Source organism: Prionailurus bengalensis, chromosome B4, assembly GCF_016509475.1.
Source record: "Prionailurus bengalensis isolate Pbe53 chromosome B4, Fcat_Pben_1.1_paternal_pri, whole genome shotgun sequence".
Lineage (NCBI taxonomy): Eukaryota > Metazoa > Chordata > Mammalia > Carnivora > Felidae > Prionailurus > Prionailurus bengalensis.
The window spans coordinates 31203163-31223325 of NC_057358.1; the positions used below are offsets into that span (position 1 = coordinate 31203163).

The 20163-nt window shown below is 36.1% G+C and overlaps 1 protein-coding gene across 21 annotated transcripts in view; it reads right to left on the bottom strand.

Moving 5' to 3' along the window:
- Positions 1-20163, bottom strand: part of PARD3 (par-3 family cell polarity regulator) — a 674219-nt gene that overhangs the window by 255207 nt on the left and 398849 nt on the right. For 15 of the 21 annotated variants that reach the window (XM_043563582.1, XM_043563576.1, XM_043563585.1 and 12 more), the window contains 5 exons: positions 17459-17584; positions 15966-16351; positions 10940-11079; positions 7986-8114; positions 5571-5609 (listed from right to left, as the gene is read on the bottom strand). In XM_043563582.1, coding sequence (XP_043419517.1) covers positions 5571-5609; positions 7986-8114; positions 10940-11079; positions 15966-16351; positions 17459-17584 — 820 coding nt within the window. The remainder of the gene's footprint in view (positions 1-5570; positions 5610-7985; positions 8115-10939; positions 11080-15965; positions 16352-17458; positions 17585-20163) is intronic. The other 6 variants (XM_043563584.1, XM_043563583.1, XM_043563571.1 and 3 more) reach the window with 1 other exon arrangement.

Below are 20163 nucleotides of genomic sequence, written 5' to 3' on the forward strand. Positions count from 1 at the left end.
TTAGTTAAATGAACCTATTAATGATGATGCTTATTATCTAGCTCATTAAATCTCTAAATCAAGACTAAATCTTCTGAAGGTAGCCTATCAAGATGCCTCCTGATCTTCAGGGAGGTTCTCAAAGACTCCCCAATGTTTCCCTGCAGTTTCCACAGAGAGAACCCATTAACTCTTTTGGAATGCATTTTGAATTCATGACATTAGGCATGGACTATATCTTATCTTTAATGTCTAGTATCATCTCTAAACCATATTATTCTAAAGTCCTACTCTTATCTAATAGCCTTGAATCTGTTTAACATAAAATTATATTTTGGGGGTACCAGGGTGGCTCAGTCAGTTAAGCGTCTGACTTAGGCTCAGGTCATGATCTCAGAGTTCATGAGTTGGAGCCCTGTATTGGGCTCTGTGCTGACAGCTCAGAGTCTGGAGCCTGCTTCAGATTCTGTGTCTCCCTCTGTCTCTGCCCCTCCCCCACTTGCACTCTCTCTCAAAAATAAACATTAAAAAAATTATATTTTGACATGGATCTTACTCAAGAGTTCTTGGGGGCTCAGTAAGCAAGTTTGCATTAGTCCTATTTGAAGCCAATGAAGAAACTGACACTTTGGTAAGTTAAGGCCTTCTAGCCAGCAGGTAAATCCAATAACTCATTGTGATGTTAATTTTATATGTCAGCTTATAGGGTGTTTTTGAATGAGATTCATATTTAAATTAGATAAAACACAAGCCTCCACAATGTGGGTGGAGCCCATTCAATCAGTTAAAGGTCAACCAAAACTCACAGGCCTTCCTGAGCCAAGAGATTGTCCAGGAGACTGACATCAGAAGTCATCTGCACCAGTGGCTCTCCAGGGTCTGCAATCCGCTGACTGAAACACTGCAGATTTGGACTTGGTGGCCCTGACAATCACACTAGATAATCCATTATGCTAAAATCTCTTCCTAAACACAGACGTATCCTATTAGTTCCATTTCTCTGGAGAACCACCGTGACTTAGTACACCCAAATACTGTCTTGTCCAACCAGGACATCCACATAAGAGTGCTTTCTATCAAGTAAATAAACTTCTCAGAGACAAAGGAGTATGTTCAGGGCACAGAGCAAGTGACACTGAGCCTCTGTTAAATATTTTGGCATTTTGTTCAATCCTGAATGGGTAACTTGAAGCTGAAGTTTCTAATCTTAAAAAAGGACTTCAACTATTTCCATTTTGACCTCAATCTGTACTTTCTAATAGATTAAGTTCTTGTTTTCAGCTTATCTCTTAACTGAGGCAAAAGACACAGTGGGCAAATCATGTCCTCATGGGAACCAAAACTAGCCCCTCAGGCAATAAGGACTCCCCTGAGCCAGCAAGACCCAAGTGTGACTGACCCCAAGACAATGATCAACTCGACATTCACTGCCCACCTGTATGTGTTAGAGACAGTTAGTTAGGTTCTAACAGAAGAACTGGAGGCCAAGAAAAAGGAAGTCAAGGCCAGCTACTGAAAAAGTCAGTTGCCTGTCCTGGCAACAATCCAAAACAAAACCACAAGAAGCTGGATCAAACCAGATAGGCCCAAGATAGCTGACAAAGTAGGCCAGAAACCCCTGACCAAATAAGGAAGAGAAGGCTCAAAACCTGCTTCTGAGAAATCCCCACCCCAAGTAGTGAATATTCCACACCTTCAATATAAGATAGAAACCCAACCCCCAGGGCACTCTCACATCTTGAGAGGATACTTTCACTTTTTTTAGATTTTTTTTTCAAGTTAATTTATTTGAGAGACAGAGAGAAAGAGAGCCCAAGTGGGGGGAGGAACAGAGAGACAGGGCGAGACAGAGAAACCTAAGCAGGCTCCACACTGTAACCACAGAGCCTGATGCAGGGCTCAGACTCACAAACCAGGAGATAATGACCTGAGTCAAAACCAAGAGTTGGATGCTTAACCGACTGAGCCACCCAGGCACCCCAGAGTATACTCTCACTTTAATAAACATTCCTGCTTATGTCTCTCGTATGCTCTATTGTTTCTGTCCTGGAATTCTTTCTCGTGACAAGACCAAGAGCCTTTGGTGGGACAGGCTGGGTTGAGGCCTCAGGGCCTGTGGTCTCTCCAGTTCACCCAGCAACACTTGTACCTACCGACCTTTGCTCCACATTTTCCTTATATAAACCTAGAAGTATATTCAGCACTTTGGAGACAATCTTTGAGATATTAGCCTACTGTCTTCCTGGTGTTGGCCTCACTGAAATAAAACCCTCTCTTGTTTCACCTCCAGCCGTCTCTCTGCCTCTGGATTTTGTCAGGAGCAAGCGTCTGAACCTGGTGTATTTGGGACCCAAGAGCTACATGTTCTAGTACCATTGCACCCTGGCTACAATCTGCTGGTCTCATTAATTAAGATGATATTTAGAAGACAATCTGCTGCTCTCATTAATTAAGATGATATTTAGAAGACGTACAGAAAACTTATATCTCATCAACTCAAGAGGTCTAGTAGTCACTGAACTTACTCAACATACCTTAATGACATATTTTCAATTTCTCAGACTACATCAGTTATGGGTCATTGTAATAATCAACGAACAAACGATTAATTGAGTTTTAGGACCTATCTATTCTCGAGGTGTGTACAATTACATAAAAGTTTAAATAACAAATATCAGAGAATTTCAAGACTTGAATGAATTTAATGACTTGCCCTCAAAAGGTGCAAAGAGAAGCAGAGGCCCAGGAAGTCAATTTTTTTTAAGTTATAAATGTAACATGAAGCCTTTAAAAACCCAAAATGGTATTATATTATATACATAGTAAGAGCAGGAACAAAGGCACAGATGTGAGAGGACACATTAAAAACAAAACAAATAAACAACAACAACAAAACACCAAGAAACGGAAAAGAAAATATTTAGAAAAAAAACTGGGATTTCTGACTCAGTTCAGAAAACCCTCATTAGAAAAAATTTCCATTGTAATCAGAAATCAGAACCACATACATATGCATATAACTTCTTTTGTTAGTGATTGGATTGTCATTTGCTGGGCAAATTTTCTCCTGAACACACAAGGCTAGTGGGTGAGAAGTGGAATGAAATGGACCTTGGAATTCTCAGTGGAATACTCCATTGAAAGCCCATGTCACTTCTTCCCTTTAGTGATTGAAAAGGTCAAGACTAATCATCAATTTCCCCACCAGGACTACCTAAATGTTTTCAGAGAATATGTCTATCTTTACAGCTTACAGCAAGATTTTGTCTCACACTGTCCTAGACCTTAACAGGTGGTGATTATGGGCAATGCCCCCAACTCCCCCCTGCCCCAACACACTAGAAAATCCTCATATAACTTTTGATTCCCCAAAAACTTCACCAATAGCTTACTGATGACCAGAAGCCTTACCGATAACAGAAACGGTCGATTAACACCTATTTTGTGATATGTATTATACACCGTATTCTTACAATAAAGTAAACTAGAGAAAAGAAAATACTATTAAATAAATCATAAGGAAGAAAAAATACGTTTACAGTACTGCACCATATTTATAAAAAAAAAAAAATCCACATATACATGGACCCACGCCGTTCAAACCCTCATTCAAGGGTTAACTGAACTTTATGTGTGAAATCATTCTGTTTTGCTAAAAGCTCTGTAAGAAGATTCTAACAATAAAGGGGTGGTTATTTACCGATGGTCACATTGCAAAATACTTCCCCTGTTTGGCATTTACCTTTTCACTATTTCATGGTATGGTTACTGCTATACAAAAGTTACACACACGCACACACGCCCGCGCACGCGTGTGCGCGCGCGCACACACACACACACACACACACACATAAACACACAAATAAATCTATTTATCTAATGACATTTTGGTTTTGCCCTGCTTGGACAAACATTCAGTACCCAAAGTTAACAGAGATTTTTCACATACTTTTAAATGATTTTTAATATTGTTTAAGGTTTAATTTCATAACCAACTGGGATTTACTTTGGTGTATGGTGAGAAAAAAAATGTAACTTTTTAAAGTGAATAGCCAATTTTTTAAAGCATGAAATAAACCATAGTTTACCACTATTTTGAAATACCACCTTTAACATATACATCAGGTCTGTTTCTATTTTGCTAATGTGTTCAAATGTTCTCTTTGTCTATTCCTGTAACAAATATCATGCTATCTTAAGAATTTTAGCTCTACAGTACATTTTGCCGTCATTATTGCCTATGAAATAGTACAGATCACACTTGTGCCCAGTTGAAATTCTTTAAAATCAATCTGTCCAATTTCCCCTACCCTTTCCACCTACTCCCACCATATTCATACACAAATACCATTGTGATTTTGATTAGTTATCACTGACCAACTGATTTTATGAATAAAAAACTATGACTATAAATTTTCTATCACTCATATTTCTGAATGTGTAATATTTTCAAGGTTGTTTACTGATTTTCCTCCAAGGTCTGACTTGTTAACAATGATTGTGATTATAGAATATTTTAAAATAACATTTTGTTTATTAGATTCAAAGTTATCTGTTTATGAGTATGTAAAGAGAAACCAAACCTGTTAACTATGTTATTCAAATTCTTCACACTCTTATTTTTTTTTCTACCTAATATGACAGTTTTGAAAAATACACACTAGCATCATCCACTGGAGATATGGTTTTGTTAAATTTTCTTTGTACTTAGAAGAATTTGGGAATGATACGCTTTTATGCCATGTTGTTTGATGTATAAAGCATCATGACTGTTAGAATTTCTACTGGATGTTATGTGTCAATATAAAACATCCTATCTTTTTACCCCATGCCGTGCAACCACACTAAAAACCATACTTTCAGAGACTGAAAAGGCTGATATGGCAATCCCTACTTTCATTACATTAGCATTGCCTGCTAGAACTCAACTTACTCCTTTATTTCCAGGTCGTATTAAGATTTGTCTCTTTAACAGAATAGAACTAGGTTTGCATTTTAATCTAAGCTGTGAGTGGTTACTTTTATTAAGAGAAATTACCTGTTATAATATGCTACATTAACTTATAAGTAAAATACTTGTAATGGCTATAAGTTAATATGACAACTAATATGTTTAGCCTAATTACAGATGTATCACTTTATTTTTTCTGTTTATGATACTTTTATTGTGCTTTCAGCCCTCCCTATTTTTTCTGTGCCTGAATCAAGTCTTCTTTTTTATTTATGTTTTTACTTTGTAGCCACTGAAAATATAACATGTCACAACTCATGAAGACTTTTATATGTATGTCAAACTACTACACTTACCAAATTTTGGTCCCTCTTATTGTGAAGGTGAACAGCAAACTATTCTAATGTCTCTCTCTGTTCTAACCCTGTTTACCCAAAGGAAATCATGAAACATTATCCATCTAGGGTATTAACAATAAGTCACCTTAAGATGAGACCAGTTGGGAATTTAATGAATCTATGTAGTAATCTATTGTGAGTGAGGAAGAGGGAGGACAAGTAACTTCATATTTAATTAGTCAGAAGTTAGTTCCATTTATCTCTTCAACATCTCTGCATCCTGCAAAAGACAAAGCTCTTACCGTTTCTTTTGGAATCTGCATCTGGCTTGGCTCTGCATTCTAGAAGAATTGAAGAAAAATATAAATACAGACTGACCGAAGCCATCTTCAACACACAGGGACACAAAGCTTGACTCTACAGGAAATTTTGCTGGTTCTTAAATTCCACAAAATATAAGGCGGGTGATTATATTATGGCTGATGTATTACTGTCTTCCAAACTTTCACTGATGTGATTATATTATCTTATATGTATGTGTGTGTGTATGTGTGTGTGTGTGTGCATGTGATACAGTTATATTATCTTGTGTGTGTGTGTGCGTGTGTGTTAAGACATTTTCCTAGATGTAAATTCTGACTCCCTCACTCACAGTATATCATGAATTTATTATTTGGAAGAAAACAAATCTCACCAGACTGCCTCTCTATTCGTGGCACTGTTTCTAATTCTGTTTTTTGCATTTCCCAACTACGTCAAAGTTATGAGGTATATTTTAATTTGATAGCTAGACCAGATAATAACAGTCTGAACCACAAGTATTATATGATAAATACTACACCGGTTACAAATGTGATGTGTTTCATATATTATAGAGTTGCTTTAATTAGATAGATATTTAAAAGGTTGATTTATTTTTTAAAAAAGGCACATATTGATAAAAGTATTTTGTTTTAGACACAGAATTTAAACACAGACACCCCAAACAGAGGAAAAGAGTTTTGTTAATTGGATTCAAAGATCATTTTAAATGCAATCCCCCACTTTAAGTTTTTCAGAATTATATTCTTTGAAATCTTAAAAAGCAGCTGCAACATGAATAATAGACTGACGGCCTACTGGCTCACTCCTTAATGAAAAGCTCACAAGCAATAAATTAAATAACCAAGAGAAAAAAAAAAAATAAGCAGCAGAAGGGGAAAACAGAAGCCTGGAAGATCAAAATTGGACAAGAAGAACCTGAATAACCTTAAGCTGGCTGCCTGTTGGCACTAAGTCTGAGAAGGGCCCGCTGAAGAGTGGTGTTTGAGCTTTGGCAATCTGATGATGCTAACTATTACACAGGCTAAGATGTACCGAGGAAGAATTAAAGCTTCAGCAAATCACAGCTAAAGCCTAGTATTTTTTTTAAGTGCTCATTTACAATTTAATAGAGACATCTCCAGATTTAGGATCAGGTGGCATTTTAAGCACAAAATTGGATAACAGTGGGGGGAAAATGGAAAACTGAATTTAAATTCAGAAATAATGCATTCAACATTTTAAAATAGAAATAAAGACATTTTTATAATTTTCAAAATCTACTTAAAACACAAGTGTTCAGTTTTCAGCCCTATCACAATCTGAAATTCCATGAAATCACAGTAAATTTGGGTAACCTGGGGATGTAGTATTCCTACACTGAAATATATCTGGCTTATGATAAAAAGAAAGTTTTAATAACCCAGACACATCCATACTTGAAATATTAGCATAAGAGACTTAAGGCTCTTATGCCATAAGAGACAGGGCATATTTGGGAACTGGGCCCCCTTAAACCTTGACACTCCAATAGATACAGATTAATTGTTGCAGACAGCCTAAGAACTAACTGAAAGAGATGTCAAATGTTCTAATATGGCCCAACTCAAATCTGTTTTGAAATATTTAAAATACCACTTGTCCCAGAAATAAAACAATTTTCTTACCACATCAAAAGATAAAAGTGATTCCTCCAATTATGTTGTTTTTACACAATAAATGAAACCTGGCACTTTTTGCAGAAAAACATTCAAACTATGTCAGTTTAGTATACATATTTCATTCACACCAATACTATGTAAATACCTCTTGAATTTAGACATATTGATACACATATAAAAAATGAAATAAATAGCAAACAAATGCCTTTTTGTTTCTGTGTCATTCCAAATAAGGTCTATATTAGTAATTGATGGCCATGGGACTCAGTGCCACTCAGGACTCCTTACTTTCAACAATAATACTTTAAGGTACTCTTTTCATACAATAGTAAGCAAGAAGCTTTATTTGGTTTAGCTAAATGCATTATGAAATCTGAAATATGAAAATTTGTCATATGTAGTGGAGAAGATGGCACGTTTTCAACACCAGCCTTTGAAGTGACAGTTATGAAATAATCAACATCTCTGTATTCAATCAGTCCATCTGAAAGCGTTCAGAAATAAACATGTGCTGTCCTAGAAAATATCCATGTAATTTGATTTTTAAAGACCCCTACATTCAAAATTGTGAATGTCTATTTCCAAAACTAAAAAGAATATAAGAAAAAAATGCTTATATTCAGTTAGGGCTGAAAGATATATAAAACATATACACTACTTGGAAAATGTCTTAGTAAACATGGGCCATCAGGTGGCTAGCCCAGATCCCTGGCTCATGTTCATCAGAAATCATTCATCTGCTCTAAATTTACACACCAGTTCCCTTGGGTGGAAGGCATCTTCTTGGCGAAAGACCAGAAGGCTCACGGTCCCTTCCATCTTGGTGCTTCTCAACAGGGAAACAACTTCCTCTTGGGATTTGCCTGCTAAATCAACTCCATTTACCTAAAACAAATAAAAAGTTTTCAGCTGCAATCCTATGCAAACGTAAGACAGAAGAAAAGACACACATCGTAGAACCAATCATGTCTATGATGGAGCACAATTCATTTCATGGTAAATTCTTCCATGATCTGCTAGCCACCAGGCTGTTGTGGTTAACAAAGAAATATAAACTAGGTATCTAGAAGTGAGCCAGGAAGCAGTAAATCTCTTAGTGCTCTTTAATAAACCAAAAGCCACAGCTACCAGAGCACTAACACGTAACAAGCAATAAACAAGCACTATATCCAAATTATCATGTTAACACAAAACTTACTGGCTTTGAACTGAGATATCTCGATGGCCTTGTGTATCATAGATTTTCTTATAAGAAAATAACAAGGTTATAGGGGATAGTAAAACCACACTAAAATTTTTTGGTATAACTTTCAATGAAATTTTACTGAAAACTATGAAGATAACTTTTTATCCCTAAAGGCAAGCATTAAGGAAGAATGCAGAATGATAATAACATTTTTGAAGGGGTAGCAATAGTTTGAGGTAGCAATACTTCAATATTTTTCAATGGTTTAAGAGAATTCTACCAAAACAAAGAGATTTAAAATAGCCAATTCCTGAGGAATCTCATCATTTTGATCTTTAAGAAGTGTAACATTATCAGATAGCAGTATACACTTAAAAGAAATAAAAGTGAAAATTTCTTTTAAAAACTATTCAGTATTCACTTTAGACAAAAATAAAATTTTGTCAAAGGCAACAAAGTATATTATTTAAATTGTAATATCAAAATATCCTTGTAGTTAAAATATGTTTTGGAATCTTTCCCTCTCCACCAAACACAATCTACCACCACTCAATGTATGCTAGTAAGTGAATGCGTGAAAGATTTAAGAATAATAGGTTTAAAGAAAGGAAAAATTTCCAGGTAATAAAAAAATTACTGATTTGATACTATTTTTTTTAAGATATGCGTTCCAATTTCCAGATGCTCAGAAAAACTGCTCAAAAGATTGTTGATATTGTATAGCTACAAGTACAAATCGTGGAAAGTTAGGCTTAAAATGTTTGAAAATGCAGTTTCAAAGAAAGCTGACAGCTACAGAAAATAAAACCTAACTCTAAAGAAATACAGGTTGGAGGTTCTTCCCAATGTTCAAAAATAGAAATACTGCCTTTGTGATGTGTTGAGAGTAAAGCAATTATGTGAGCAAAGAAAGCAAGCAAGAAAGCGAAGGAAGGGAAGGAAGGGAAGGAAGGGAAAGAAGGGAAAGAAGGGAAGGAAGGGAAGGAAGGGAAGGAAGGGAAGGAAGGGAAGGAAGGGAAGGAAGGGAAGGGAAGGGAAGGGAAGGGAAGGGAAGGGAAGGGAAGGGAAGGGAAGGGAAGGGAAGGGAAGGAAGGGAGGAAGGAAGGAAGGAAGGAAGGAAGGAAGGAAGGAAGGAAGGAAGGAAGGAAGTGGGGCTGGTGCAGGACACACATTTTTGACACTCAGAGGCAAAGATGACTAGATTCAAGTCCTGTGTGAGCTTCCTACTAATTAAAAAAAGCTACAAATGCAAATTTGGACTAATACTACTCAGTTTACGCCCCAAGGACAAGTGGTCCTTTCTGGAAACAACACTCTAAATATAATTCATACCCAGACTTTTCCTTTTATTTAGATTGTATCAGTGCCCCTTTAAAAAATGGTGTCACATGAACAATACGACCAGGAAAGAAGTAAGATTTAAGAAATCTAGGCCCAAAATGTGGACATAGAAAAATCTGAAAGGCAATCCTTTGCTCAATTACTTTTCAAGAAACCTCAATCTGCAGAATTCGAAACTACATATGAAGTTATGAGTAAAGAAGAAAAGGTAATGCAATAAAAATGTCCTCTTAACATTAGCGTTTGAATACTAGTTAAAATTAGGAAACACAATATATGCTGCTAAGAATACAGACTAAGTTCTCGGAAGAAAACACTAAGAAAAATGACTAGTAAGATTTTTTCAACCTTTCTTCCTTTTATTTCTATATATACAAATGATCACACACACAGAAATTTCTATGTATGTTTACGTATGTCTAAGATGGTCTCAAAGACCGATGAACTGAAACTCCTGAGGTACAGAAGAGGAAATTCTGAAAAACTATTTTCTTTCTGACATTTGATTTTATGTCTCAATTCATTCTCCATGCTGCCATTTCAAAATTTCCACTCATCAAGACACACTGTTTTCATTTATTACATTTGTCTGTGTTCTGATTACAAACTAGATATCATTTCTATATTACCAGACATAAATTTAAAGCCATCTAGAAATATAACCTAACAGACACTGTACTTACATAATGACAAATGTTATCTCATAAACCAAATGTCTGAGTAACTAAAAATTTATGAGCAAATTCAATGAAAAGATATTTCTCATCAAATAACATAGAAAAAAGTAGAAGTAAAGCAGAAATTCACTGTTTCATGATGCGTACTTCTGTTAAAATATAGAATTTATTTTCATATTTATGAAAATGTGACAAATGAACTGACCCTTAAAAATGGAACTTTTTGGGGCGCCTGGGTGGCGCAGTCGGTTAAGCGTCCGACTTCAGCCAGGTCACGATCTCGCGGTCTGTGAGTTCAAGCCCCGCGTTGGGCTCTGGGCTGATGGCTCAGAGCCTGGAGCCTGTTTCCAATTCTGTGTCTCCCTCTCTCTCTGCCCCTCCCCTGTTCATGCTCTGTCTCTCTCTGTCCCAAAAATAAATAAAACGTTGAAAAAAAAAAATTAAAAAAAAAAAAAATGGAACTTTTTAACACTCGCAGCACTTTTGACTTTTAGAAGGTCACTCACCTCTATAAGTCTATCTCCTGCCTTGAGTCTGCCGTCCTGGATGGCGGCCCCCCTGGGGAGGATGTTTTTCACATAAATTGGAGCTGAGCCACCTATTGTTACATCTCGGGAAGTGATGCTGAATCCCAAACCTTCTGTACCTAAACATATAACAACAACAAAAGAAATAAAATGAGATACCTTGAATTTCACAGGTGTATGGCACATAAAGGATTTGTTATTCTCTACCTAAACTTGACATTTTGTAGTGTTCACAGGGGCCTACATTGCTTTTAATACCATAAAGATTTTAATAGCTTTTTCAAAGTAGACTAAATTATGGAAGCTTTAAATGGTTTATACTTCAAAATTCTTTAATCTAAGAAGAAATGTGAATCTAGTCCAAGGTAAATGAAAGGTAATATACAAATACCACAGCTAAACATTTTAAACTGGCCTGAATGTTTCGTGTGAAATAAATTTAACTCTCCATGTGGAAAAAAATTCTGACACAATCCACAGTACCCCCAAAATCAATCATTATTGTGCAATACTGGTATCCAGATTTAAAGGGTAGGAGATGAAGCAAGGAAAGAGAAAATGATCAGGAGATGGAAAAGAAATAGGGAAAAGAGAAGTTTTACTAGATACAGATATCAGAACCTCCCAAAACTGTAATTACAACAATTTACTGACAGGACCTACATTTGTTCACCTAAATCTCACCCTACACATTCTCGATCAATTAATCAGTAAAATTTTTAAAATAAAATACAAAGGCAAATTATCCAGTGAAGACCCCATCTCTGATCATAGTTAGCAAGTCTACAGATCATCATATTATGTGTAAAAGTACTGAGGGGTGCCTGATGGCTCAGTCAGTTGTGTGTCTGACTTCGGCTCAGGTCATGCTCTCACGGCTCGTGAGTTCGAGCTCCGCACTGGGCTCTGTGCTTACAGCTCAGAGCCTGGAGACTGCTTCAGATTCTGTGTCTCTCTCTCTGCCCCTCCCCAGCTCATGCTTTGTCTCTCTCAAAAATAAATGAACTTTAAAAAATAAAATAAAATAAAATAAAATAAAATAAAATAAAATAAAATAAAATAAAATAAAATAAAATAAAATAAAATAAAATAAAATAAAAAGTACTGAAATTAACAAGGCCTTTATAAATTACTGCAACATTCCGTAGAATTTAAATTCTAGGTTCTTCAAGCAGCTTTCTTGATAGGCACTCATAAGGGCAATGCAGTGCAGAAAAAGGGTTATAGTTACTAGAATCAACAGAAAACAAGCCAAAATGAGCCAAGAAAAAATGTAAAGACTACAACAAATTTCTAATGAATCACACAATTTTTATAACACTTCTAATAATGATTAATTTCTACCTGAGCTTTTTAAATGTTTTATTAATGTTTATTCATTTTTTTGAGAGCAAGCGAGCAAGCGAGTTGGGGAGGAGCAGAGAGGGAGGGAGACACAGAATCCAAAGCAGGCTCCAGGCTCTGAGCTGTCAGCACAGAGCCCGATGTGGGACTCAAACTCATTAACCGCAAGATCATGACCTGAGCTGAAGTCAGACACTTAACCGACTAAGCCACCCAGGCGCCCCTTTAATTTTTTTTTAATGTTTATTCATTTTTTTGTTTGAGAGATAGACAGAGAACAAACAGGGGAGGGGCAGAGAGAGAGGGAGACATAGAATCCAAAGCAGGCTCCAGGCTCCAAGCTGTTAGCACAGAGCCTGATGCAGGGCTCGAACCAACAAACCGTGAGATCATGACCTGAGCCAAAGTCAGATGCGTAACCGAGCCACCCAGGCACCAAAACCAGAACTTTTTAAAGTTAGTCTGGGAGCACCCGGGTGGCTTAGTCAGTTAAGTGCCCAACTCTTGATTTTAGCTCAGGTCATGATCTCATTATTCCTGAGATGGAGCCTCACGTTGGGCTTTTCCCTGACAGTGTGGATCCTGCTTGGAATTGTCTCTCTCTCCCTGCCCCTTTCCTACTTGCACTTGCTGGCACACACTCTCTCTCTGTCTCAAAATAAATAAGGAAATATATTAAAACATTAAAAAATAAAAAGTTACTTTTTAGGATATTGGTTTCCATTTCAGTCAAAATGGTACTAGGAGAAATACTGCTCATGTGGGAAGAATAAAGAGCTACATAAAGGTGAATAATCTGCAGAAGAATACACTAACTTGGTGCAACACTCAATACGGAACCATAAGCAAGAGTATAAATCTGTAAGTAAATGATTTGAGTTAGTAACTGTGAATGAAAATGTGGCTTAAAGAAGAAACAAAGCTGAAATGAAGGGGAAAAAATTACATTCTGTTGTTATACCTGTAACAAAACCTACCCTACATGTTTTCAAGTTCTTATAAAACATTCATTTACATCAAGTCTGAAATCACTTTAACAATGTGCCTGGACTGTTAATTTTTGAGTCTTACGTGCTGAAGACTTGAATGGCATCTTGTCTATATGAAATTTTCCTAATTATTCTTCTGGGATGTTTCCATATGTCTCTGGCTTTCATGAAACTCTAATGACTTGCAATAACATTTATTAAGAAAGAATTCTAAATTATTCTCCTTTCGCAATATTAATTTGTATGAACTACAAAGACTGACTGTTACATGAACCTCAATACTATTAAAATATCAGCAATAACCCCTAAATCTGTAAGCTAAAAGTCCAGGCAATGACCTTTAAAAGAAAGATAAATAGATATCAATTTTCATTTAGCAAAGCCAACAAAACATTTTGCACTGACTGAAACAGATTACTGACCTTCTCCTCTGACTTTATTAAAAAGCTAATTTCTACAAAAGAGCAGGGTACTTGAGAATGGCAAAATGGCAATAAATATTAAGAAATCATAATTATGGAAGCAAGTACATAAAGGGCTATCCTATTTTGTCATGTTATATGACAGGGTTCCTAAATTATGCCAAAGAATCATTAAAATGAAGGCCTGTCTTTTTAGTAAATAGAATTGAACTCAGTTTATGAAGAACTATCATTCAAAGCATGTCAGTTCACCTTGAACTGAGTTTAAAATTTAACAGCGACACACCCTAAGTTTTTGATGGACTTCATCAAAAATGTTAAATGTAACAATCCTAATTGGTAAAAATCTTAGCAGCTGGCTACAATGAAAGCATGTTCAATTCTCATACAATCATTATTTTTAAAATATGTATTCAGCATTAATGGAAGAGAATCAGCTTTCTTCACTCTCATTTATCATAAACGTAATTTATTTTTCAAATAAAATTATTTCTAACTATTGACAGTTGGTATTTCTAACTATTGTCACAGTTGGTTTCAGCCTTTTGTCATACATTCTCACAGTAAATTAAAATGAAGATAGAGCCATGAGGCTCTATATCATTTAGAATCCTCAAAGTCAGAAAAACGTTTCAAAGAAAACCATTGTTTCCATTTTTCTAATCTTGATGATTGAGTGCAGTCTTTCTCCATTAGCTGTGTCAATGTAATCATATCTTTTTAAATGCTATTAAAATAAAACTGTTAATTTTTGTGTTCAAAGGAATGCTTCTTTTAGTGGCAAATAAAATTTCACTTTATCTAAAAGTTCATATTGTTTCATAAGTTGTTAATATACAATTGTGTGAAAAACTGTAATTAACTAAACGAATATGCCTGTCAGTGTACAAGGGCAATGGTATTTATAAACTGATATCTTTATGACAAGAGCCAAGTAAAATATTTTCCCTTTGTTGAGAGATCCCAGGCAGAATTTTATCTTTTATACAATTCCATTTGTGTTTCTTAACCTGTTTTTGCTTAAAAAACAGGGCCTGTCATTTGAGTAGAGGAAAAGTAAGACAGGATCTGATATTTATCTCATTCAGGAATTAACAAAGCTAAACGGGGTTTATGCGGATATAACTCTGCATTTGTAAGAGGTTTCAAAGTGGAGTAAAGCTGTCAATTCCTGATCATGTCAACCAGGTATCTGGAGCTTAAAAGTCAGTAACCAGAAATAAGGAGTTTGTGGTTCACATAAAGTTCAATGAAAGAATATGATTAGAAAGGAAACAGGAATCTCAGAGTTTACAACCTTGTAAACCCTGCTCCAATTGGAAAGAAGAATGGTCTAAATGTCAGGATATGGAAAATGTTCTAGTAAGAATCTGCTGCCAACAGCCATGTGACTTAAGGAAATCACTCAATATCTCTTGGATTCATTTCCATCCGACTGTAGGAGTTGGTTGAGCTCACAAAAAGAAAAATATTCTTTATGACATCATTTTGAAAGACATGATTTAAAAATACATCAAAATGTCCAGCTAAAACGAATGATTAACAGCAAAAGTGTACCTTGGTGCCTCAAGGGGACAGTGTTTGGAAATCAGAAAATCAAGCCTACTAGTCAGCTCTGAGTGTTTGAGAAGAACAAAATGGAAAAGTATGCTTCCTATATAAAAAGATGCATAGACTATGGAATGGATACTTAAATAAATTAATAGATGTAAGATGTATGTAATAAAGAGTTGGCAAGGCTCATTAAAATTTCCCTTGTCACCCTAAGAAAGGGAAGTAGTTCAATATTCTGGAAAAGTAGGAGACAAGGAGCCAATGGAACTACCTGCTTGGTGAACCTACTTTCTACCACGAACTGCTACAGCTCCAAACCAATCAATCACTTGCCCTTGCCAAAATGATCGGGTTGAAATGGAGGAGCTCTAAAGTCTTCTTTGAGAGCTGTATCTGAATATCGAAGGGGGTCATCTAAACAGGCAATTCCTCGTTATTGTTTTGGGTTTAATAGTAATATCCTCAAAGCAATTACCTCTGTTACCAAAAAGTTTTACTGCTACCTTCTTCACACAAGCTTACTTTTAAGACTTTATTCTCTGAACGTTGTATGTTAATTCTGAAATACCAAAATGAACCTCAAAAGCATAAGAAATACAATTTTAAATATTTTTAAGTCATTATATCAGTTCTTTCACAGAATAATGGGTTGATTTTAAAAATAAATTCCATAAAACAAAACAAGGAGGTTCATACCTTTCTTCAGCTGGATGTTAAGCCTCTTGCCTATTTTTTTGGTGTTGTAACCACTGCTTACATTGGTACTAAATACATTTTGGGTTGCCGGAGCTGGAGCTGAGGGCGGTTTTCCGGAGGGGTGTGTGCTCTGAGGTAGTAGTCTGGGATGAGGGTCTATCTGCTCGGGCGGGTGGTTCAGTCGGGGTGTTCTCTGCAGGGCCTGAAGGCCTGCACTGTTCGCACTCCTGTTCTCGATATACTGGCTGTCCGGACTAAAGCGGCTTGAATAGTAATTGTTCTTCTCACTTTGGGATAGTTGTTCATACTGCTCTTTATTTGCTGCAGGAACCACATGGAACCAAATGATGGGGGTACGCATAGCTTGGCGAAACATATGTTGTGCTCTGGGTTTGAGAAAGAATGGAAAATTAGCAAAAGGAGACTGGCAGACTAGGAGATATTATGAGCTTAATTAAGTACACTAATTAAGCAACAAGAACTGATAGACTTCGTTGAAACTGAAAAACAAAATTCTAATATCCCATTTATCAATCAAGTTTGTAAGCTCTGATAAAAGAATAGCTGTTTCTCCAAATATAAATTTCTCATTCTCAAACTAAAAATGACACAACTGTCTACAACTGCAGATAAAGTACTATAATCTCAATCACAAATCATTAAATAATAATTTTAAGCACAACAGAGGTGTTATACTTGCGATAGGAATAGAAATTAAATAGAATGTTGTCTCTACGATGTTATCCAATACATTTAAAAAATAAATCAAAGGGGATGACTTGAGTTTTTGAAGAAATGAATATACTTATAAATACACTTAGAAAACTATAGGGAGCAACTATCCATTATCAGCAAAATTAATTCAACTCTGTGTATGCAAAGATCTCAAGAACACCGATGTGACTCAAAATATGAAAAGTTTTGGTCCCAGTGCAGTTCTGTCACCAGCCTGAGAAACTGCTCCAACTCTCACTGGTTCCCGACTCAGAACATACACCACGTCCTTCTGATTTCTGCTCACTCCTGCCTTGTTTTTTATAAGACCTGGACAACTGTCATCTTTTTAATTGAACGAGGACTTGAATCAGGATAAAGAAAATCTGAGTGGACCACACTGTGCTCACAGGAGCTCTCTCCGCTTATCCATACGCAGAGTCACGATGTGCAACAAAGTTGGAAATGTGAGTTAAAGGATAATAAAAACTAGCACACTGGCAAATTTTCCAAAAGGTGAGGAAGTAGAAAAATTGTGAAGTCAAAATCGGACCCACATTATTTTAAGAAGCACTCTATCAGTCAGAGGGCATTTTGAAATACAGTCTAATAGTAGTAATTACCTGGAGTTTGATTAAATTTTTAAAAGCTAGATAACGGCAGAAAATACTTCTCTCCAGGATAAGGACAGAGGCACAGACGTGGCTAGAAGTGTTTCAATGCGCTACACTGTCTCGTGCCGAAAGCACGAAAGAACAGAATAGCCGGCATACACTTACTGTTCAAATCTTCTATTTCGAAGGTCGCCATCATTAATCCTGACAATGCAATCATTCTCATGAAAAAGGTTTTCTTGTTCAGCTTTACCACCTTTCTCCAATCGTTTTACTAATAACCCCAGGGTTCTGGAACATTAAGAATGCAAATCATTACACATGTAATATTTCTACTATGCACAATGCCCTACTGCTTTAATGCTGGTACTATATTTACAAAGACTTCCTGATAAAGGAGTGCATTAAATCGTTATTAATACATTTGAAAATAACACCAACACAAAAAGCACAACGGTATAAATGATGTGTAGAAATGGATCCTTTCAATAAACGTAAGAAATTGTTTCCGGCTTGTCAGGATTATGTTTCCGAAACAAACCGTGTACTTCTCTCCACGCTTAGAAATGCTTCAAACAGAGCTCGCCTGATGGTTCAGTGGATATCGCAGTATGGAACATAGATGAGCGTGTATTTGTGAATAGCTTTGGCTATTTCGGTTTTCTGTTTGAAGCCAGCCGGTACACTGCGGATGGCAAAGCCCATCTATCTCTCTGTGAAAGCGCAGGTAACGAAGAAAGGTGAACCTCACCACATTGTGCATTTGTGAAGAAAAATAGGAAAGTTTCTGTTCTTGGCATCTGAATCTGATAGTTCCTAATATTCTGAATTTCAAAATCTTGTTAGGTCTCCCAAATGCAACTAATTTGTTGCCACTATTTCCATTTGAAAACAAATAGGACAAAGCCAGTGGCAGCTCAAATAACATCAGTCACCTCTTAACATGGGCTCAAATGGCAGGTTGAAAGAAAAGCCTGAATGGACTTAAAAGTTCTTCAAAGAGACCAATAGGGAGATAAAAAAGCAAAAATTATTAGTGTCACTTGGTCTAGAGCACTAATTTCTTGACTGACGGGAAGGACAGTCTAGATACCCTGGGACAAGAGGCAAACATTATATGGCAGAGTACAAGGAACATGAATCTTCACCTACTTCTGGTGCTGTGACTGACTTGATAGTTCACATAAATTATATATGATAATCATGTTAAAATTTTTATGAATCTTTGCCTGTCCAAAGCTTGGGTCTTCTTTCATAATCCTAATATTTAGAGATAATATCCATAGAGATACTAGAATTTAGAATCCTGCCAAAATTAAAGTTGAAGACACCACAGTTTTTAATAGCCTATATATATTCTATTGGAAGATATAGATCTTTTTGCTGTGTCCTACACAAGCTTTCCAGGGAAAAAGCCAAATAGATAGCTTCCTCTTTTAAATGTTCACAGTAATTGTTGTTTGTTCTGTGGCCATTTATCTCGCTCCCCTACAATTGTTACTTATATATATACCCTATCTATCCTACTGGTACATTGTAAGCTACTGGAAGATAGACAAGATGGGATTCATTCAGCAAGGCACACTCAAGCACCTAGCTGGTAGCAAGATCATTAATGAAGGAAAACTGAATGAGTTGAGCTGATACAAACAAGTCTCATGTTTCTAACAAACTTTTTGCAAAATAGAATACAATCAAAGGGAAACTTAGGTTCAGATTCTTTTTTTTCACGAAAATGTCATTTACACCAAATATATGATTGAACTGAAATAAACTGACTTAAAAACAAAAGTCCTTTTTCACTTGTTACTTTGCAGCTTAAACTTGTTTCTTTCATGAATATTTATTGAATCATACTTTAACTTCATTTTAATTTTTATTATTAAGTATATTACAGCATGTTTTACTATGGTCAAGTCTACTAACATGCAAAAATAATCAGAGGAGATAATATTTAAATTGTATTTTTCTTAATTTTTTGTAACATTCATTTATTTCTGAAAGAAAGAGAGAAAGAGACAGAGCATGAACAGGAGAGGGGCAGTGAGAGAGGGAGGCACTTCGAATCTGAAGCAGGCTCCAGGCTCTGAGCTGTCAGCACAGAGCCTGATGGGGGGCTCGAACTCACGAACCAGAGTAGGATGCTTAACTGACTAAGCCACCCAGGTACCCCAGAAGAGATAATATTTAAATTGCCTTCTGTAATTTTAACATTTGATGATTAGTACCTACTAGTGTAAGAGTCTAAAAAAATCTTAGTGACTGATAAAAACATTATTACACAGGTAATTTTTGGTTACTTACTACCATATACTGTAATTAAACAAATACAAAAATTCTCTCGGCTCAAAGGTGAGAACAAAGTATACTGACATAGCCGTACAAGCACTTAACTGTCTGAGTCCTATGTGGAAGGAAGAGATTCCACAATATGCCACCAATAATTAGGTTATGTTAAAATGTCATCATGCCCATGATCTGTCTCCCCATACTTCCCTATTGTCTTAGTGTGTTTCTACGTGCAATTGACTAAGGCATTCCATGCAATTGATTGAGGTATTCTATGACAACACATTATTATTATTAAGATGTATCTATTATTCTGTTGAATGAGAGAAAATAATTTGAGAAATCAAATTAAATCAGTCATTGGTAGTATGAGAAGTAGAAAACATTTTGGCCACTTTACCATCAAAGCAACCATGTAAAAGGACAGCTTGAAGGAAAAGATGACTCAGCCACCACAGCCAATCATAACATAACCAGATATGTGGTGCCACACCTGTTGCTAAATCTCTCTATAGACCAAGAAAGCTATTCCACAGTGCATGCATTCAGTGTGCAGTAAGAGTATGCCCTACCAAGCATCA